General features: G+C 56.1%; 1 protein-coding gene across 1 annotated transcript; it reads right to left on the reverse strand.

The window, feature by feature from the left end:
- Window positions 1-1,930: 1,930 nt before the first annotated feature.
- On the reverse strand, window positions 1,931-18,399 carry RHCG (Rh family C glycoprotein). The gene is made up of 11 exons (XM_019726753.2): window positions 18,157-18,399; window positions 9,903-10,089; window positions 9,306-9,456; window positions 7,962-8,109; window positions 7,095-7,261; window positions 6,080-6,217; window positions 5,747-5,883; window positions 5,299-5,423; window positions 5,089-5,162; window positions 3,214-3,306; window positions 1,931-2,367 (listed from the first exon to the last, which is right to left on the reverse strand). The coding sequence occupies exons 1-10, from the start codon at window positions 18,341-18,343 to the stop codon at window positions 3,238-3,240; spliced, it is 1,383 nt and encodes a 460-aa protein (XP_019582312.1). The 5' UTR covers window positions 18,344-18,399; the 3' UTR covers window positions 1,931-2,367; window positions 3,214-3,237.
- Window positions 18,400-19,177: the final 778 nt, after the last annotated feature.

Below are 19,177 nucleotides of genomic sequence, written 5' to 3' on the forward strand. Positions count from 1 at the left end.
GCTCTGCCTCCTCTCAGGGCCTCCCTGCCTGTGAGGCGGGCGTGATACGAGTACTGTCTCTCTCTCAGGGTGGCTGGGAGGTTGAGTGACAGGGCAGCTAAGGCACTCAACATAGTTCCCAGCACATAGTCAGCACTCAGTACATGGCTGCTGTCGTCATTTGTGAGTCAAGGACAGAAGGGGACTCGGGGTGCAGCCATCAGACACGCGGATAGGGGACAGTCTCAGGGTGTGCCCCTGCAGCCCTGCGGGCAACTCCAGGCTTTGCAGGGCTTGGGGAGGACCTTTACAGCCATGTTTCCCAAGGTAAGTCTCCCAGTTGTCAGCATTTTTAAGAACACATCCCTGATCACGTGACCCAGAGACAGTTTAGGCAAAAGGCCCCCGACCCAGCCTCCCTGCAGTGGGCCTCCCAGCGCAGCCTCCAAGCTGCCCTGAGGTGACGCCCGCCCGACCCTTGCCCTTGATGCCCAGGGAGAGGGGCCCCGCCCCACACCCCTCAAAGCCTGGTCCTCTGTTGGGCCTAATACTGTCAGCGGGACTGCCAGCCACCCCAGCCTACAGGCTTGGGGGGACCTCCTCCACCCTGCACCTCTCCCCACCACCCACAGGCCCCTCCCAGGCCCTCCGTGGGCGTGCCAGCGAAACGGGGGCCCCAACAGCTGAAATCAAAGCCGCCAGGGCCCTCCCCAGCACTCCGCACCCCTGCCTAGCTCGCGCACCTCCGCCTTTGTCACAATGTTTTTCAATCCAGTGAAGCAAACTGTCCAATTAGAGCCGGGGCCTCCGGCTTCCATCTTTGCCGACGTTTAATTAACATGCTCCTCTTGGCAGCTGCTGACAAGTTCCAGAAACAGGTTGTAAAGGGTTTTTGTCTTTACCCAGCATGGAAAATGAGGGGTGTTACATCGCGGGAACATGAATAGGTTGCATTTCAGCTCCCTCCTCCCCTCCTCCTCCTCCTCCATCTCCCTGCCCTCCTCCTCCTCCTCCTCCTCTATCCCCCTCCCTGGCAAGGGGAGTGAAGGCCTGAGTGTATATGTGTGAATTGTGAGGGGGGCGGGGAGGGAGGGTTTGGAGGCAGGAGAGACCCTCTCTCCTCCCTTTCCCCTCACCCCTTCTCTGGAGTCTTTTCTCCAGAAAGGATCTGGATTCTGCTTCTTATTCCCCAGCTGGCACATTTTTGTGTCACCTGTCTTTTAGCCAAACCCAACCCCACTATGTTGATTCCCATGCCTGGGTCTCTGCCCATGCTGTCTTTTTGCCATCTCTCTGGTAAACTCCTATTCAGCCTTCAAAACCCTACTCAGGTGACCCACTCTGAGAAGCGACCTGGGCACTGAAGGCCTGCCAGAGTTCAGGGTGGATATTGGGTGTCAGGTCTGTTCTCCAGCTAGACTATGAGTGCCCTGAGGGCAGGCACTGCTCGAGTATGTTGTTCTGTCCAGGGTGGTGGCAGCCTCATTAAGTGATGGCAGATCTAAACTGATGAAGCCTTCCCCTACTATGGAGGGAGAGCAGGGCTGGCTTGGCAGGGAAAAAGGACAGAAGCGTTGGAGGGAGGGGTTTGGCCCAAAAGAGCCCTCCCTCCCTACACCCCTCCCCCAGTGCCCTCCAAGCTAACCGGTCACATGGGGGAGGGGGCACAAAAGGCAAGACAGCTCCACAATGGGTGAGCTTCTGGGATGGTTGATGTGAAGTAACCGGCCCAGGGGGAAGACCCCAGCCCAAAAGCTGAGCCCTGTCAGGGGGCCCCCGGTGGAGGCAGGTTCCAGCACCCCAAATTCTTCCTCTGCAGCCTGAGATGATTTGCCTTGCAGTGTGAGTGGCAGCCTGGGGTAGGAGGTCTGGACTGGGGCAGCAGCCCCGGTCTCTTGGGTCCTTTTCTTCCTCTAACTGGTCCTATTGGAGTATTCACACCCATTCTACAAATACCAAGAATGTTTATTCATGGAAGGTGCCATCTCTGTACAGCACAGAGAGGTCTAGGGGACCCAGGGGACATAGGATGTGTAGGCTGAGAGCCAGGCAGAGAGTAGAAGAGCCCAGCCGTTGGCTGGCAGCCCAGTTGTCTCCTAGGGGAGCTTGGGTCCACCCCCAGGCCCCAGCCCCACTCCTGCCTGCTTTTCTCAGGATGTGGCCACCAAGACCCCTGGTGGCAGGCCTCCAGCAGCCAGAACTGGCTTAGATGCCCCACCCCCTTTGTCTACAACTCCTCCGTCTCCATTCTCAGGCAGGCCCCCTGGGATGAAGGGGAAAGGAGGGGTGGAGGCAGCCTGGGCCAGGCCAGCAGGCGGGGTGCTGCTCCCCTCGTGTACCCAGCTTGCTCAGCACCGGCTTCTGGAGCAGTGGGACAGGCTGCAGAGCCTGCAGGGAGAGAGCCAAGAGCAGGGACTCCCATCAGGTCCTGCTGCAGCTGCCTGGGTACCTCTTCTTTTTCTGGACAGGGTGAGCCTTAAAAACAACTGCTCGCAGCCTCACTTTTCTCTTTCCTTAAATGCCGATGTCCTCTCCTGCCACGTCACTCAGCTTTTGGCCCCAGACACAGCTCTTTCCAAGCTCTGGCCTCCAGAAGGTCCAAGAATGCTAATGACCAGGAAAGAGCCCAGTTCCTCCCTGGGCCAGCTGTGTGACCTTGGTTAAGAGCCTGAACCTCTCTGAGCCTTAACTCCCTCATCTAGTAAAGAGAGGCAAGTAATTGTATCTGTCTTGTAGGGCTCTTTGGAGGGCTAGATGCATAAAGCACGAGAAAGGGCTTCCAGAGGGACAAGGAAATGTTAGCTGATAGACAGAAGGAAGGAGAGAGAAAAGGAAGGAAGGAAGAAGGGCTCTTGCGTGAGTTGATCAATTAATTGACTGCAGCCCGGCCTGTCATCTGCACTTTTATGAATGAGACTCAGTCTCTGGGGAGAAGAGGTCCTCAGAGTCACTCAGTCCGTGAGCAGCAAAGCCAGGTCACCTCCCATGTGTCCCTTCCCGGCAAGAGCACCTTGCTCATAGCCCTGGGTCTGTCCAGGATGCAAGCTGTCTGACTGAGTGCCCCTCCCACAACCCCAGCGCGCCCACTCCACTCAGGAGCGGGGGAAGCTCACATCCTCACTTCTTGATGCTTTCTTTTTATCCCTTTGCTGGTGGCCTCTGAGTCCCAGAGCTGGGCCCCCACTGGGAGAACGTGCTGGTCATCCCCCACTGACAAGCCACGTCCATACTCACCTGCTTCACACCTGCCCTGGGAGCTTAAGGTTCGGATGGCTTGAGGGTAGGGTCCTCCGGATGGGAGACCTCATTCTTCTCGTCCTCGGGCACCTGCAGAGAGAGGAGGCAGCTCCGTGGGCCCTGCCCGAGGCAGGGCTGATGTCCCTGGTGGAACTAGAACAGCCTGGGCAAGTCAGGAGCAACAAATGGTGTGTGGCGGGCGCCACCTCGTGGTCACCGTGAAGATTGCACGCCGAGAAGCGATGTACATAGCGTATGGTGCCCCAACGTCGCTTTAGCCACTGTCCAGGGTGCTGGGGCACAAGACAGAGTCCTTGCCCCACTAGAGCAATGGGAAGGCATTCAAGTGAAAGGCACAGTGACACTAAGAGTTGCACACAAGAGTCTGATAATCCAGCCTGGGGGACTTCCGGTTGTGCTGAATGCATTTTTTGAAAGGTGAATATTAAGTAGTGTGTCAGGTGAGAGGCAGCACGGCAAACTCGACGTCAGACCAGGAAGGAGACGGGGGACCTGTACGGGGGACGGACGGGACGGCCTGAGGGTGGCTCACTTCCTCTGGCACAGAATTATATTACTCAAAACAGATCGCTGCTGAAGGGTATACAGCAGAGAGGTGTGAACTTAGAATAAATTATAAAGATCAAAACAGAATCAAGAGTGAACGTCTACGTATGGGAATTGACAGCATTTTTAAAGTTTATTTCATTAGCATTAAATCCACACAGTTTCTAATTGTGTCTAAAATAGTTTAAGTTCAGACTTTAAATATAGAATGAAAAGTAATTATGCTGCTAAAAAAGAAAGTTTATTAAGAATGTAATAACACAGTACACTTCTTACGATAGAGAGAGAAAGAGAATGGGGCAGGATACCAAACTGGGTGTATAATAACATCTCAGCTGTGTAAGAAAAATCTATGCAGAATTTTAAAAAAAAGACTGGAAGGAAATATACCAAAAATACTAACAGTCCTTGAATTAGGGTGATGGGATTTCTTTCTGTTTTTCTCTATTTCCAGCCTTTCTTTAATGAGCTTCTATTCATTTTATAATTTAAAAATCATTTTAAGAGAATGATTTTTTAAAAGGGTGATTTAAAGACTCAGTTATGTACACAAAACTGGTTTATAGTGGATATTAGTTAGAATTACCCTGAAAATTTCTGGTATGCTTTTAAAAATACAAAGCCAAATGAAAAGGCAGCCCCCTCAGTGCAGGGGCCACAGACGCAGGTTAGGTCCTCATCCTCGTCATGGGGGGAAGTGAAAGAGGCAAGAAGGACCATATGTCATCCTCCATCATCTTACATGGGTAAACACCTCCAATAATAATTGGAGGAAAGGCCTGCCTGAAATTGGGGAGGAAGGTCTGCCTGAAGTCACAGAAAGCCCAAATTGTGTTTAAAGACATTCCACGACTTTCAGCTTCTAGAACCATGTTCTTCAAGTTGGATTTTTATACAGGCACCCACAGCCCCCCTAACCTAGAGATGAAATTGGAACCTCCTCCAATCGAGGCAGCTCGGTTCTGGGCAGGGGGTCGAGGGTCTGCTTTGCAGGCAGACATGCTCCCGCTGAGTTTTGGAATCAGCAAGTCTGGGGGGGGGGGACAGGTTTCCAGGCAATACAGCTGGGGAGCACAGCAGACCACACTTTGGGAATTACTACTCTAGAATAAAGCCTTCAACCCCCGGCCCCCAGGAGATACAGCCTCAGCCTCTTGAATAAAGGAGCCGGATAATGCAGGCTCTGTCCCCACCCTCAGCTTCTGGCTCCTCAGGCGTCAGCTCAGATGACGTGTGCAGGGGGAGGAGAGGGGATCCAGCCAGCCTTGGGCAGGAGGTAGCGGGGAACAAGGCAAGAGAACTCACCTCCCAGTAGATTGTATCATCAAAGCAATTCTCGTCGGCAGGTTGTCCCCAGATTGGTAATTTCAAAATGATCCCTAAAGAAAGTTGGAGGTCCTAAGAGGTCAGGATTCCTGTGGGATGCTGGCTGACCTCTGGTATACGTTCTTGAGGCCCCCTCCCACAGAGCCCCATAGCGGCCCCACCTTCTCTGGCCCAGCCATCCCCACTTACCCACAATGATGCCGCCCACCAGAGCCATGGCCAGGGACACAAAGATGCCGGCGGCCTGGAAACTGCCCTGCATGCTTGCGGACCAGTTAGCATCGCCAAGTTCAAAGTCAAAGGCGTGAGCAAGCCTGAGGTGGAGAGAGCAGGCAAGTCAGGGCCCCAGAGAGGCCAAGCAACCACTTGCTGCCACCCCACAAATGTGAGCAGGCACCACAGCGCAACAAACCCTGGGCCTCAGCCTTCCCATTTGCAAAATGGGGGCATGGGACAGATCAGATGGTGTCAGACTCTTGTGGAAGGACAGAGGTTGGGGACAGAGGCCCATGACACAGTGGTCCAGATTGGGGAAGGACCCGGATAGAGACACAATCTTGGACCCCAGGGGAGCAGCAGGCAGGAGGAACAGAGGAGAGAGGGAGCTCCACCTCCCCTGCACCTCCAAGATGCTTACCCTTCCTGTCCGTAAGTGTACACATTGGCGCAGGCCGCCGTCACAGCCCCCACAATGCCACCTATGATACCGGGAATGCCGTGCAGGTTGTGGATGCCGCAGGTATCCTGGATCCGTAGGCGGGACTCCAGGAATGGCTGGAGAGGGGAGATGGGTGCTGCTCAGGCCAGCGGCTGTGGCAAGGATGTGGGGAGCCAGGATTCTGGAGGTCCCCAATACAAGGAGACCCAGGATTCTCCAGCCCCCTGCCTCCACCTTAGAGGCCCCCCCACAGTCAGGAATACAGAGACCCCAGCATGCTGCAGCCCCCAGCCCCTTGCCTGGGGCCCTCACCGTCAGGTACACAAAACCCAGGGTGGAGACGATGCCGCAGATGAAACCGACGATGAGGGAGCCATAAGGCATGAGCATCATCTCGGCGGCTGTGCCCACGGCCACCCCTCCTGCCAGCGTGGCGTTCTGGATGTGCACCTGGGCAGGACGGGCAGAGCGGGCAGGAAGTCAGTCCTCCCCCAGAGCACGGCCTGGAGGAGCTGATGCAGAGGCCCCGCTGCCCCGCTGTGTGTGGGCACCCATCTGGCCCTGGAGCCCCGGATGGCCCAGAGGGCTGCAGCCTGGCCAGGTGGACAGCCACCCCTGTGTTCTCTGCATGTGTGCCACCCCCGCCAGCACTCCGGTGCACAGGTCATTGTATGTGTGTCCATGCTGGTGAGTCCTGTCAGCATGTCGGCTCGTTCCCTGTATATCTGGGTACCACGCATACCTGTGTGGTCAGGTTCACGTGTCTGATGTTCTCTATGTGCAGGTGTGCTGAGATCAGGCACCTGTAGGGCCCGTGCACATACCCACCATCTCATGTCAGAGTCCGGGGCCTCCAGTGGCGCCGCAGATTCTCTGAGGGCCCCGCTGTGGCAGGTACCGCGCTGCCGGCTTGTGGAGATGACTTTTGTCCACCTGCACGTTATTTCTATCCACCTCCTCTGAGTGTGTGTAATGGGCAGGTGCAGGCAGGTGTAAGACTGAGGGCCAGTGTCTGGAGGCCCAGAAGCCTGGCAGAGGGCAGGTGTGATGGGGTGCCCAGCCCGGAACAGCCGCCAACACCCCAGGCTGTGGGGAGGAGCACGACGGGGGAGCCAGCTCACCCAGACCCACCGGCATAACCGAATGTCCGAGTCTGGTTCTGCTGAAAACCGGCTACGCAATCTGGACGAGCCGTGTCTCCCTGAGGCTCAGTTTCATCTGCGGGTGGGTGTGATGACCCCATCACACTCCCAGAGTGTTGGCGGCCCCGGTGGTCATCGCTGCACCTCTCCCCAGGGCCCCCTGCTGCCCCTCCCCCCGTGCTCACCATGTCCAGCTTGCCCTTCTTGTGCAGGGCGCTGGACAGCGCCACCGCGGTGAGCACACAGGCTGCCAAGGAGCAGTAGGTGTTGATGGCAGCTCGGTGCTGGGCATCTCCGTGATTGGACACAGCTGAGTTGAAGCTGGGCCAGTACATCCACAGGAAGAGGGTGCCTGGCCAGACCAAACAGGGCCAGAGGGCGCGGGGGAAGAGGCGTTAGAGGGGCCCAACAGAGCTCAGGCAGATGTCCTGTCCTCAAGCGCCACAGATGGCAAAGGAGTCCCGTGCCCCAGCTGTTTCCCACCCCTGTGGCTTTGCTTATGCTGGGGGTTGCTCCTAGAAGGCCCTCCCCGCCTTTCTCTCTACCCAACTCCCACTTAGCCCTCCACTGTACTCCAGGGAGCCTGCTCTGACCCCATAACAGGGCCAGCTAAATGCCTCCCTGCTCTCACAGCACGAGGGAGAATCTCTCCTCACTGTGGGGAGATTATCTGTTGGCCCTGTCACCTCTTCCACTGCACTGTGAGGAGCTAAGGGCTGGACTCTAAGAGACCAGAGTAGTTGTTTGACGTGTGTTCTCTGGAATGAATGGACGCAGGAAGAGTAACGCGTACCCTGCCCCAGCCCCGGGATGGGTACCCCTATGTCTGCCCTGGGGCATCCTGGGGAACACACAGGGTGACTGACCAACTTCTTCCAGCCCCACGGGGAGACGGGACAGCATCTGTGACCCTGGAAGGGTCTGTGGGCAGCCTCCCTCTGCCCTTCCGCCAAGGGGAACTGGCAGCCCCCCAGCAGACCACGTGGGGGTCATGAACCTCATGATGACCGTCACCCATCATGGTGGCCGTCAGTCACTGTGGCAGCTCTCACCGATCATGGCAAAGAGGTCCGAGTGGTACACAGCACTCTGCCTCTCCTTGCTCTGGTACAGGTTGGGCCGGTAGAGGATCCAGGTTACTGTGAGTCCAAAGTAGGCACCGAATGTGTGGATGGTCATGGAGCCCCCTGCGTCCTTCACCTTGGGTACAAGGGGCCTGTCAAACTCTGGCACCTCTCCCTCCCTCCTCACAACACCTCCCACACACACACGGAGGTCCAGCTGTCTCTGATTGTATGAGCGATGGGATGGTGCCCCCCCACAGACCGATCAATTGGGAAGGGGAGAAAGTGGGGATCCCTTAAACCATCAAAATGCCAGGGCACCCTCACCCAACAGGTGGGATTGTGCTCGGATGGGGAAAGCCAGGCTTGGGAGGAACTTGCTCAGTTACACAGCTGGCAGAGGAGAGGCAGGGCTAGAACCCATGGGAGCCGCCATCGAGTTTGTCTCCCACAAACCTCCACCTTATCTTAATTCCCGGGAGCTCTCCCCTTCCCTCTGGGTCTCCCCTCTCCATGTTTCCTTCCACACAAGCGCTCCTGGCCCCACACCACCCACCCAGACTGCCAGACACCTCCCTGTGTCTGTCTCACTCCCTGCCCTCCAGTTTCCCAGCTGACTTACCCCCACCCCCCACACCCCACCCTCCTTTCCTGTCCCCAAAGTCAGAGCAGGCAGATGGTCCCTTCCCAGTCTGTCCCTCCTGGGCCTGCTACCCTACCCAGTTCTGGGCCTCTGGACTGCTTTAGGGCACAAGTTCCTCATTTACAAAGTGGGGACAATCGCAGTGACCTGGCAGGATTATCTCGAGGATTAGAGTACAAAGTACCTGGCACTCAACAGGTGCTTGGTTGATTTCACCTTCCTCCCCCTGGCCCCCCTATGTACCCTCTCTTCACCCGCTTCCTCCTTGCACTCAGCACTAATCTCGGAAGGAATTCCAATCAGAATCACAGACCAGGTCCTTCACTGTAGATGGGGAAACCCAGCCAGAGCGGTCAATGTGTCGTTCAAGGTCATACAGCTAGTTGTTGACACAGCTGGTGGGTGCCTCTACTAGCTGTGTGACCTCAGGTGAGCCCCTTAACCTCTCTGAGTCCCAGCTTTCTCATCTGTAAAACGGGGGTAATAATTGTGCCTGTCTCAGAGGTAACCCATGTGAAGCATGTCCAAGAAATGTCATTGCTCCCACCTTAGAGGTGAGCACACTGAGATCCAGAAGGTTAAGTTGAACTGACCCAGCTGGCAGGTCTCCCCAGCCCTCTCTTTCTCTACCCAGCGCTGTTCCCCCAGGCGTCCCCACCCCCTTTGTGTCCATTCTGATCGCTGCTCACCTTTAGCAGGCTGAGGAGGATGAATTCATTCACTGAGAAGAGGGTCACTTGGAAGAGCGTCATGATGAGCAGCTGCAGAGGGCTGACTTTGCCCAGAAGGGCCCCAAAGGCCACACAGACAGAACCCACACAGAAGTCCGCGTTGATGAGGCTGGGGAGACAGATGGGGAGGGGAGGGTCCATGGGATGCGGTCTCTCAGGGCAATTCTGAGGCGCCAGGATGGAGGGTGCAGGCCCAGCCCCTGGAGAGTAGACACAGGTGTCTCTGCAGCCTGGCTTAGCGGGAGGGAGACCCTCGTTCGGCGTGTGAAACGGACACCCTTAGGACGCCTATCCTGGAGACGCGCCCATCAGGAAGCAGCGTGCGTGTGTGTGTGTGTGTGTGTGTGTGTGTGTGTGCGCGCACGGGCGGCATATGTCCGCCATCCATGTACCCAGGTTGGAGCCGGTTCACAACCCCAGGACCCCATCCCCCGCCCCGCCCCCTCATCCCCGCCCCGCCCTCTCATCCCCGCCCCGCCCTCTCATTCCTCCGCCCCGCCCCTCAGCCCCGCCACGCCCCTCAGCCCCGCCACGCCCCGGCCACGCCCCGCTCACTTCTCCACGCCCACGAAAATGTAGCCGTCGTGGTAGGAGTGCAGCCAGCCCTGCATGAGCAGCGCCCACTGGATGCCGAAGGCCGCCAGCAGGAAGTTGAAGCCCACGGAGCTGTAGCCGTAGCGCTGCAGGAAGGTCATGAGGAAGCCGAAGCCCACAAAGATCATCACGTGCACATCTTGGAAACCTGCGGGGAGAGCGGAGAGCGCAGCCGGGGAGACGGCTGCTCTCCTGTCCGACCTCCCGGGTGGGGATGGGAGGCTGGGCCTTTGCGGTTGGCGCCGGCTGTGGCCACCACTCAGGCTCTGGGGTCTAGAACCCAGAGCTTCTGCCGCCCGCCCCCTCAGCCCCATTCCTTTCCTGTGGAGAAAAGGCTCCCCTGGGCCAGGGGTCCCTTGGCGAACCGAGCCGCCAGTCGGTCACCCTATGGAGGAATGAGGAGTGTCTTCACAGGCCACCCCACCCCCAGCAAGTGCACCTCCCAGCGTCACTGAGTCCTGAATATGGACCCAGTTCCTCCATCTGCTGCACTGGACGTCGCTGGGTCTCAGCGCCTTCTGTCTCGCGTTCTTACCAGGGCTACAGACGAACGCCGTTGTGTGTCTAGAGCACCTCACAGTGCTCCAGCTGCCCAAGTGTCTTTAGTGATTGTCACTTCCTTATCGGTAACTAGGCGTCGTCTAATTGTGAGTCCTGCCCCAACTCTTCTACCAACTCACAGTGTGGCCTCAACCAGCCGCTCCCTCTCTCTGAGTCTCAGTTCTCTCAGTGATGAAAGTAAAGGGCGGGATTCGAGGGATCGGAACTGCCCTCCCAGCGCTGACCGTTGTATGGTTCTGCATTCCCAGAAAGTAACAGAAGGGAAGAGCTTCGAGAAGCAGAGACAGTTACAAAAGTCTCAGAAACGAAGAGGAAGGAACCGTGCGCATCCCACGACACAGGGGTCAGATTGGAGGGTTCCCAGGGGCCAAATCTGGGACCATTTGAGCACCAAAATGATTATGTACTGCAATGAATTAAAACCATGAATGGTAGAAACACAGACTAGGTAAATACATAAATGAGCTGCAGGGACAGCTCGTGCGTAACGCAAAATGCCGAAGGCCTGACTGTCAAATGTGGAATGAATGCTGAAGTTGGAAAATCGTACTTTTAATCGTCAAGGTTCCATCCCTAGATGCTAAACCCAGGGACACATTCCGATGAAAAGCAGGACATTTGTGTTGCCTGCAAGAGTCGCCATGTTGAAGGCAAGTTGCAAGGGAGGAAAGCAATACCCCAGTCATTACACAGTGGAGAAGCTGGACAACATCTTGACTGGGTAATCAAAATGAATGTCGCCAGTGAGGGACAGGTGGACACCGTGCACCATCAGGTGAGAAACTCTGAAGAGGACATTTCCTCTATGGCATTCCCACTGAGAATGCATAATCCCGTTCTAATTCTGAGGGAACATCAAACACAGAATGACTAACATGCGAGTAGAGAGGGGTGAAAAACGTCCATGTCAGAAAAGACAGAGAAAGACTGTGGAAACGTTCCAGGTAAAAAGAGGTGAAGGGGACGTGCCAACTAAATTCAGTACCTAACTCTAGCTGGGCTCCTGGATTTGGCTGGGTGAGTGGGAGGGGTGCAATTAATTATAAAGGTTGTTATTGGCAAAATTCAGTAGAATCAGACTAAGATATGGTCCAATATAAATTTATGAGATTCATTAGTGTGGTTTTGGAAGAGAATACCTCTGTTCTTAGGAAAAACACTGGAGTAATTAAGGCTTCATGGCCACATGTATCTCACTGCCCCCCAAATGATTTAGAGGGGGAAAAAGTGTGTGTACGTGTTTGTGACTACGTGTAGGGCAGAAGATGGAACAAATAGCTGTATCGGAGTTAAAAAGTATATAGTATTCTTTGTGCTGTTTTTTGTTTTCACAACTTTTTGTAAATTTTTTAATTTTTCCCAAATGAAAAGTTAAACAAGAGGGGTGAGGGGATTGCAGGCCGTGGCCCCACCCGCCTGCCTGTGCATTCTCACTTCTGCCTCCCCTCCCTCCTGGGCTCCAGTGGCTCTACCTTCTTTTGTGTTCCTCACTCCCGCTCCAGCATCTTTGCCTGGTGACCCTCCGCCTGGGTGATGTTCTCCCAGAATGACCAACAACTGCCCTTCCTGCAGGTCTCAGCAAAATGTCACCACCTGGTCCCAGAGGCCTTCCTGACCAACCCCGTTTCCAGTTGTTTCCCTCCCTCACCCTTCTTCTTTCTTCTCTAGTTCTTGTTACAGTTTGCACTTGGGTTTCTTTTTATGGCCCCCTAGACTCTGAAACTCCAAGGAGGCACGGCCATGCCTGCTTTGTTCACACTGCGGTTCCCAGCCCCGATGGGCCTGCCTAGGTAGACTCTCAATGAATATCCATGAATGAACAAATGAATGTTTGTGGTGGTTCTCTCAGCAGCTCCCAGATGGAATTTCACGGTCAGGTAAGGCAGCAGGTCCCTCCCTAGTCCAACACCTGCTGCCCATAGGGTGACGAGGCCCTGGTGCCCACTGCAGCCTGGCCAAGGTGAGGCAGCCATGCTTCTGTGCAGCTGCCCTGACCTTGCCTGCACGGATGGGCTTCTGCCCTTCTCTGTCTCCCCTGTAGGCGTCCAGGAGGCCCCCACGGGGACGAGGCTTATGGAGACTGGCACAGTGCAGAGTAGGGGTGGGGGGCGGGGCAGGAGGAACAAGCTGGATGCAGGAGGTCCCGGGGGCTTGCTGTCCCCACCCCCGACCCTGCAGTGTGGTGCTCTGAGCTCTGAGCTTCTGCCTGGAGGAGTGAGTTTACACAAACAGCCGCTCGGCTCCATGTCACAATGTGTGCCGCTGATTTTGCGTCTTATCGAGTTTCGTGGTGTATCACATCTCCAACTGTTGTGGGGGAAATTGAGCGCATGTATGTGAAGCAGCATTCATGCTATTATGGTTATTCTTGGGAAGAACTGATGGGTGACAGACTGGCAGAGAGGTGTGAAAGGGAGGGAGGTGACACGTTCAGACTACAATTCCAGAAGTAGGGAGGGGAGGTGGCAGGATGGCAGGGCTGCTGATCAACATGGGGACGTGGGAAGAGGTGGCTGGGTCTAGTGTGGCCCTGGGGGTTTGAGGTCACCACAGGGTTGGAGATGGTGGCAGGGGTGGGTCAGGCGGCCATGGGGGGGTGGAGGCGAGCTGCCGGTTGGCGCTGGGGTCTGAGACCCGGCAGGCCTGCAAATAGAGCTGTGAGTAGGAATGTGAAGTGATGAGGGGGAGACGGGAGCGCAGAACTGGCTAGCCTGGAAGCTCGTGGGGTGGATGGGGGGCGGGGGAGCTGGCAGAGAGGTAGGAGGTACCCCGGGAAAAGGCAGCCTCACAGAAGGTGGGGGCCTTTCAAGGAGAGGGCTGTCAGCTGTCTGGTGACAGAGGGCCCATTGGGGCAGGGGTGGAGCTGAAGCGGACTGGGGGTACCCTGCTGGGGAGGTGTTTGCAGTTTCAGGGTGGTAGTTTGCAGTTTCTTTGTTCTCCGGTGGCGATGGCCTAAGAGCAGGAGCCCTCCCCTTCCTAGCCTGTCCCGCTCCTGCCAGTTCCCTGTCCTCTCTGCCTCTATGGCTGCCCTGGCCTCTCTGTCACCTTCTCTGGGACTGTCTCTTCCCGCCTCCCCCCCACTCACACATACCTTGGGCACCTCCCTGACTCACTCTCTGGTTCCCTTTCTCTTTATCTCCCAAACGAGTCCTAATTTAGAACCAAAATGTACCAGTTTATTAATTTATATTCCATAAAGTCTGGTGCTAGTACCTAAAGTGCTTTTAATAGGAATGGTTTGAAGGTCCAGACTGTATGGCCATCAGCCAGGACGTCACCTCTCTGACCTGCAGTCTGTACCTGTACAATTGGGGGGTGGGCAGTGACAGTGCTCAGGGCGTGCTCACCTGGGGGAGGTGTGTGCTGCACCTTTAGTGAGGTAATCCAATGTGGCACAGACCTGGCTCTTTAGCAATTGCTTAATCGTAGTAGCTCCCATTTCTTTTTCTCTTTGAAGACTGACCGGCTTTGCATTGGGTTGGCACCTTACTGAGGGTCAGTGGGCGTTGCTGAGACACCTCTCCCCTGAGCCTTTCTTCCCCAGCCTGGCGTGACTGAAGCAACCCAGCCCAGAAACTAATCTCAACCGGTGATCTCTGATGGGGCAGGGCGGCCCGCTGGCTGCCATTCCTGAGAACTGCCACAAGAGGGCACCAGTACACAGCTAGTCTCACTCCCCTTCTCCACCGCTTTCTAGCTCACGGTTCCCTCCCAGGATGAGTCCCCAATGCAGTCGCCTAGTCTCTGAAATCTGAGGACAAAGTTTCCTGCGCTGATGGGTCATGGCAGCTTTCTCCCTTCTGCCCTGAAGGAGCAGTGCCCTGCATTGGCCGGGGCCCTGCCTCTTCCCATTCTCTGCGGGCCAACCCAGCCAAAACTGTTTCCTTTGAGGCCTACTGGCCGGCTGTCAATTCCCCAAGGCTCTGTGCCCACCTCTCCCACACCTCAGATCCCACCACAGACCACTCCATCGCTGCAGAATCTCCTGGGGACATCGTCAGGGGGTGGCGATGCTGTAGAGGCCCCGCAAAGCAAGGGGGCTGTGGGGGGAGGGCTTGGCTCCGTCCCTACCGTGCTACACTGAGCAGCTGAGAGCATTAGGCAAATCTCTAACCTCCGTTTCCTGTACCATAACAGGAACAAATAAATGTCATGCCCGACGGCATGCAAAAAGGACTTGTGAGTGGGGAGAGCCTAAAGGAATTGAAATGCTGTAAGAGTTGAAACTAATATTCAGGGAGATATTCCTTGGTCATACCTCTAGAGAGATGCTGAACCTTCACTTAAATATCTTGAGCGACGGAACACTCACTCCTTTACGAGGAAACTCGATACCAGCATTTACTGCCCTCTCACTTCATGGCATGAGATATGCCCTGCCAGTCACCTGCCATCCTCAATCTTCCTGGAGGTCCCGTGCATTGAATAACATTCCCACTTCATGGATGAGCATACTGAGGCTCAGGGCAGTTAGGGTTTTGGCTCACTCCGTTTAGGAATGGGCCCCGATCTCTTGAATTCCAAAGTCCAGGTTACACTGCCCTCTGCTGGTGGGAAAGCATGTCCTTCAGTCTGTACTGGACCAGGATCAGGTACATGCCTCAGCGTCGTAAAACAATCCCTCAGGGTTTGAAACTGTGGCGTCCTCTGCCCTGGTCCACATCCTGGGAAGGGTGTCCTGCTCCTCCCTCAGTCTTCCCAGGATCCCAGGCTGTGATGGCTCCTCCTCTGGCCAACCTCCCACAGACACTGCCCTTGGCCACTCAGGCCCCAGGGCACCAGCCCCTGAGGAAGCTTCACGTTCAGCAGCGGTGCCCTAAGTGTAGGCCTCAGAGGGAACTGCCAGGGCAGGGCCCCAGCTGGCTCCATGCCTGCCGCCTGCCAGGGGACCATGCCCAAGCAGTCCTCAGGCCTTCCTGAGCCCCGGCCCCAGCCACCTGGAGCTGAACTCCTCTGGAAACTGAGATGCCCAGTGAGCTCCCCTAATTCCCTGGGCATGAATGAGGCTGCGCAGGAGTTGGCAGCTTGGAACCAAGAACCTGGAAGGTACCACAGGGCTTGGGGCCTCACCTGGGCCAGGAGGCCATGTGTCCTCTAACTGCCAACCACAGCCACCATGACCAAATGGGCTGAAGAGGGTGGGGCAGGGGGAAAGGGGAAAGGTGAGACTAGAGAGAGGAGCGTGGTCTAGGAGTGCCTCCAATCCCCAGGACTCTTTCCCTGGCTTTCTGGTTTCCTGGCGGAGTGACCTTTGCAGGACATGTCCCCTCTCTGGCCTTAGTTTCCTGGTCTCCAAATTCAGAGTCCCGATAGCACTTTCATTATCGGCTGGTGGTGAGCATTCGAGGAGAGAATGCGTGTCTAGCTCGATTTGTTGCCCCTGCCTCCCGCTCTTGCCAAGGAATTCTGAGGCCAAGTTCTCGCCTATATTCCTCTCCTCTCTGTCACTTCCTGCTCAGATGACTGACAACTCCGCAGCACTCACAGGGGAAATGGCAGGACAAACTCAAGACCCTCCCTGATGGCTGAGGCTGTCTCACCCCCTTTGCCCCCCTTTGTAGCCTCTGTCCTATCCCTTTCACAAACCCTCCTCCTGGACCACACTGAGCCACTCAGCTCACCTCCCAGAGTGTTTTCTCGGTGGGCCCCTTGGCTGTCCTCCCTCCCCACTCCACTCCGTCCTATTACTTTCCAGGAAGCTGTCACACATCTCTTCTGCCCAGAGCACTTGACCCCACGGAGGCCAGGGTGTTGGGGGTACCTCTCTTCTCTCAAGGACGAGTCCCTTTGGGCCAGAGGCCCAGGCTGTTCATCTTGCTTGTCCAGAATGATCTAAGCCTTTGTTTGTTGGGACAGTCATGGTTCATGCCTGTGTCCCGCCTAATTACTGCTAGCACAGCTCTCCCACCCTTCATTCTCAAGTGTCATTTGGTTGAGGAAGTGCACGGTCATGCTATAGATAAGTGACCTTTGAGTAAATGGAGATGCAGCATGAAAGGTGAGTGGGTGTGGGGGAGGTGGGATAGGACTTGGGGAGACATGAGGTTTGCACCCCTCACTGGTGAGGTTCTGTAGCTCTGATTATAGGGTTTGGAGACCTCTCACTTCCTGGACTCATCGAGGGCCTAGCATGTCCATGGGAAGCCTTGCCCCTCATGCTGTATGAGGAGCCAGCTGTATGGCTGAGAGATAAGCAAGAGGTGGAGGGAAAGCATGGCACAGGCACAGGAGGGTCTCAAGCTTGCCTGCCTCACCATTTGCTGGGTCCCCCCACCACGGAGCATATAAAGATGGGCAATGGGGAGGGTGGATTTGGAGTCTAAATTCCAAGGCCACAGCTGTCATGATCTCTTAAAACATGGCCCTGAGTGGAGCCCAGCAGTGGCTGTGGTCTCACCACCACAGGGCACAACGTACCCCTCTTCTGTCACCTCCCTTCTTCTAGGCACCATATTTCTATTAATGTAGCCATGATTGCACTAGCTTTTTGGCAGCCACTTGATATGGTTGGCTCCCACTGAGCCTGCATTGCGCTCCCCCACCCCGACCCCCATAGTTTTTCATGCACTCTGCCATCCTGAATGTGTGCAGTTATTTACTCTGATCTAAGGAAAATGTTATCTCTGGAGGTAAAGAACCCCATTACTGAGGGTGTACAAGCATGGGGGGACCCTCCCTCCATGGTGTAGATGCCTGTTGGAGACAAGCTATGGGGTCCCTTCCAAAACTAACAGCCCATGAGCCTGTGAGCACCAACCAATGATTGTCACCGGCTGCTGGTAGATGGCATGGGAACCAGAAAGCACACGGGCATGGACAGAGTCCTGGGCTGGGCATCTGGAGGCTGGGCTGACCTGAGTGATGTGGAGCCCATCCTCCCCACTCCTGAGTCCTAGGCCACCTGTCTTTTGTGCTTATAATAGGTCATCGCTCTATTATGATGTGAGGATTCCATGCCCAGCACTGTGTCCTGCCAGCCTCACCCTACCTGTAAGTGAGGTAGGTCCTGTTGTTATCCCCATTCCACAGATAAGGATGCTGATTTCAGCAAGCTTGACATTTGCATAAGGCCACCCACGTGGTGAATGGCAGAGCCGTGGTAGGTAGGAGTGAGATGTGGTCACTGCTCTTAGCCACAGCACATAACCTGGGAATTTCGGGATGCTCTTCCCACGAGAAGGTGGGTGCCATGGTCCTATACACCTCTCCCAGCAGCAGGGCTGGCAGACCAACGAGCCCTCCCTGTGGCTGTTGACATAGAGCACGGGCACAGCTAGACAAGGGAGCCAGGGTCACCCCCTGGGGGGTGACTAAGACGGCTCTCAGGTCTTTTGAGAACATCAGGTAGGGTTCTTGACAGGGAGGTTGGGGGACTCTGGTGGCACGCAGAGTGAGCTCGCCTCGGTGAGGTTTCCCTAGTACTTTTTCACGGGGGAAAAAGTACGCACCTGGCCGTTTCTCCAGCGTGGTCCCCACTGGCTGGCGAGCGCGAGTGCCTTGTGGGGCGGGGCCAGGGACGGCCTCCTCCTGTGGCTCCCGCCGTGTCCCACAGACACGTAGGCTGAGCAGGTGCGGCCAGGCAGGGCTCTGGGCCAGGTGGGAACCAGCTCGGCGGGGTGCGTCGCAGGTGGGCCTGCAGGGGGACAGGACTTACTGGGGTAGCGGTAGTAGAATTCGTTGTCAAGGTCGCTGGAGGCGGTCTCGGACCCCTTCTCCTCGATCCAGTGGGCGTCGGCATCGGGGCTGTAGCGCACGAACACACCGAAGAGGACCACCAAGGCCGCCTGCAGGAGCAGGCAGCTGAGGGGCAGCCGCCAGCGGAGGTTGGTGTTCCAGGCCATGCTGCAGGGGACGCCTGGCGGGGAGGGCTGCGGCCACCGTGGGCTCAAACGCTCGGAGCAGGCGAGACAGGCTTATAAGGGCCGGGCAGGGGCGGGGCGGCGGCAGCGTGTGGCAGAGCAGCTGACCCAGGTGCCGCCCCGCACCGTCACCCAACCGGCGAGGGAACCCGGGGCCCCCAGGCTCCCGCGTTGGGAAGAGGGACAGCAGCCAGAGGAGGAGCGGAGTGGGCAGCGCCCAGGGGCTCGGGCGCCCCGACCTGTGCGGAGCCCGGGCACAACCGTCGGCACTGCCTGGCCCCTTTTGTTCCGGTGAACGCAGAAGAAAAAGCAGGAGCATTTGCCTCCCACCGATATGAAAACGGAGGAATTCCCAGACGGCAATCGCCATCGTTATCATGAGCCCTCTTTCCGATTACAAAATTCCTACAAGGTACATGCAAATCCAGGAAAGTTTGAGAAAGGGCCACAGACCAGAGAGGCCTGAAGAGATGTGACAACTCAATGCAAGGTGGTCCCCAGATTGTGTCCTGGAGCAGAAGGAGGATGTTAGTGGAAAAACTAGTGAAATCCAAATAAAGTCTGAAGTTCCCAGTGATGGACCCACCCATGCAGATTTCTGAGTGGTGACCCATGTGCCCTGTTATGTAACATACTAACAGTGGGGGACACGGGGGAGGGGAACACAGGGGCTCTGTCCCCTCTGTGCAACTTTCCTGTAAATCTCAAATTATTCCCAAAGAAAAGGGCATTAAGGAAAAAGTTATACAGAAGATTGTGACAACAGTTTAAGCATTGTTCACAAGTCATTGAGCTGTGATCAGGTATCATCCAGTG

The sequence above is a fragment of the Rhinolophus sinicus genome, linkage group LG13, assembly GCF_036562045.2.
Source record: "Rhinolophus sinicus isolate RSC01 linkage group LG13, ASM3656204v1, whole genome shotgun sequence".
Lineage (NCBI taxonomy): Eukaryota > Metazoa > Chordata > Mammalia > Chiroptera > Rhinolophidae > Rhinolophus > Rhinolophus sinicus.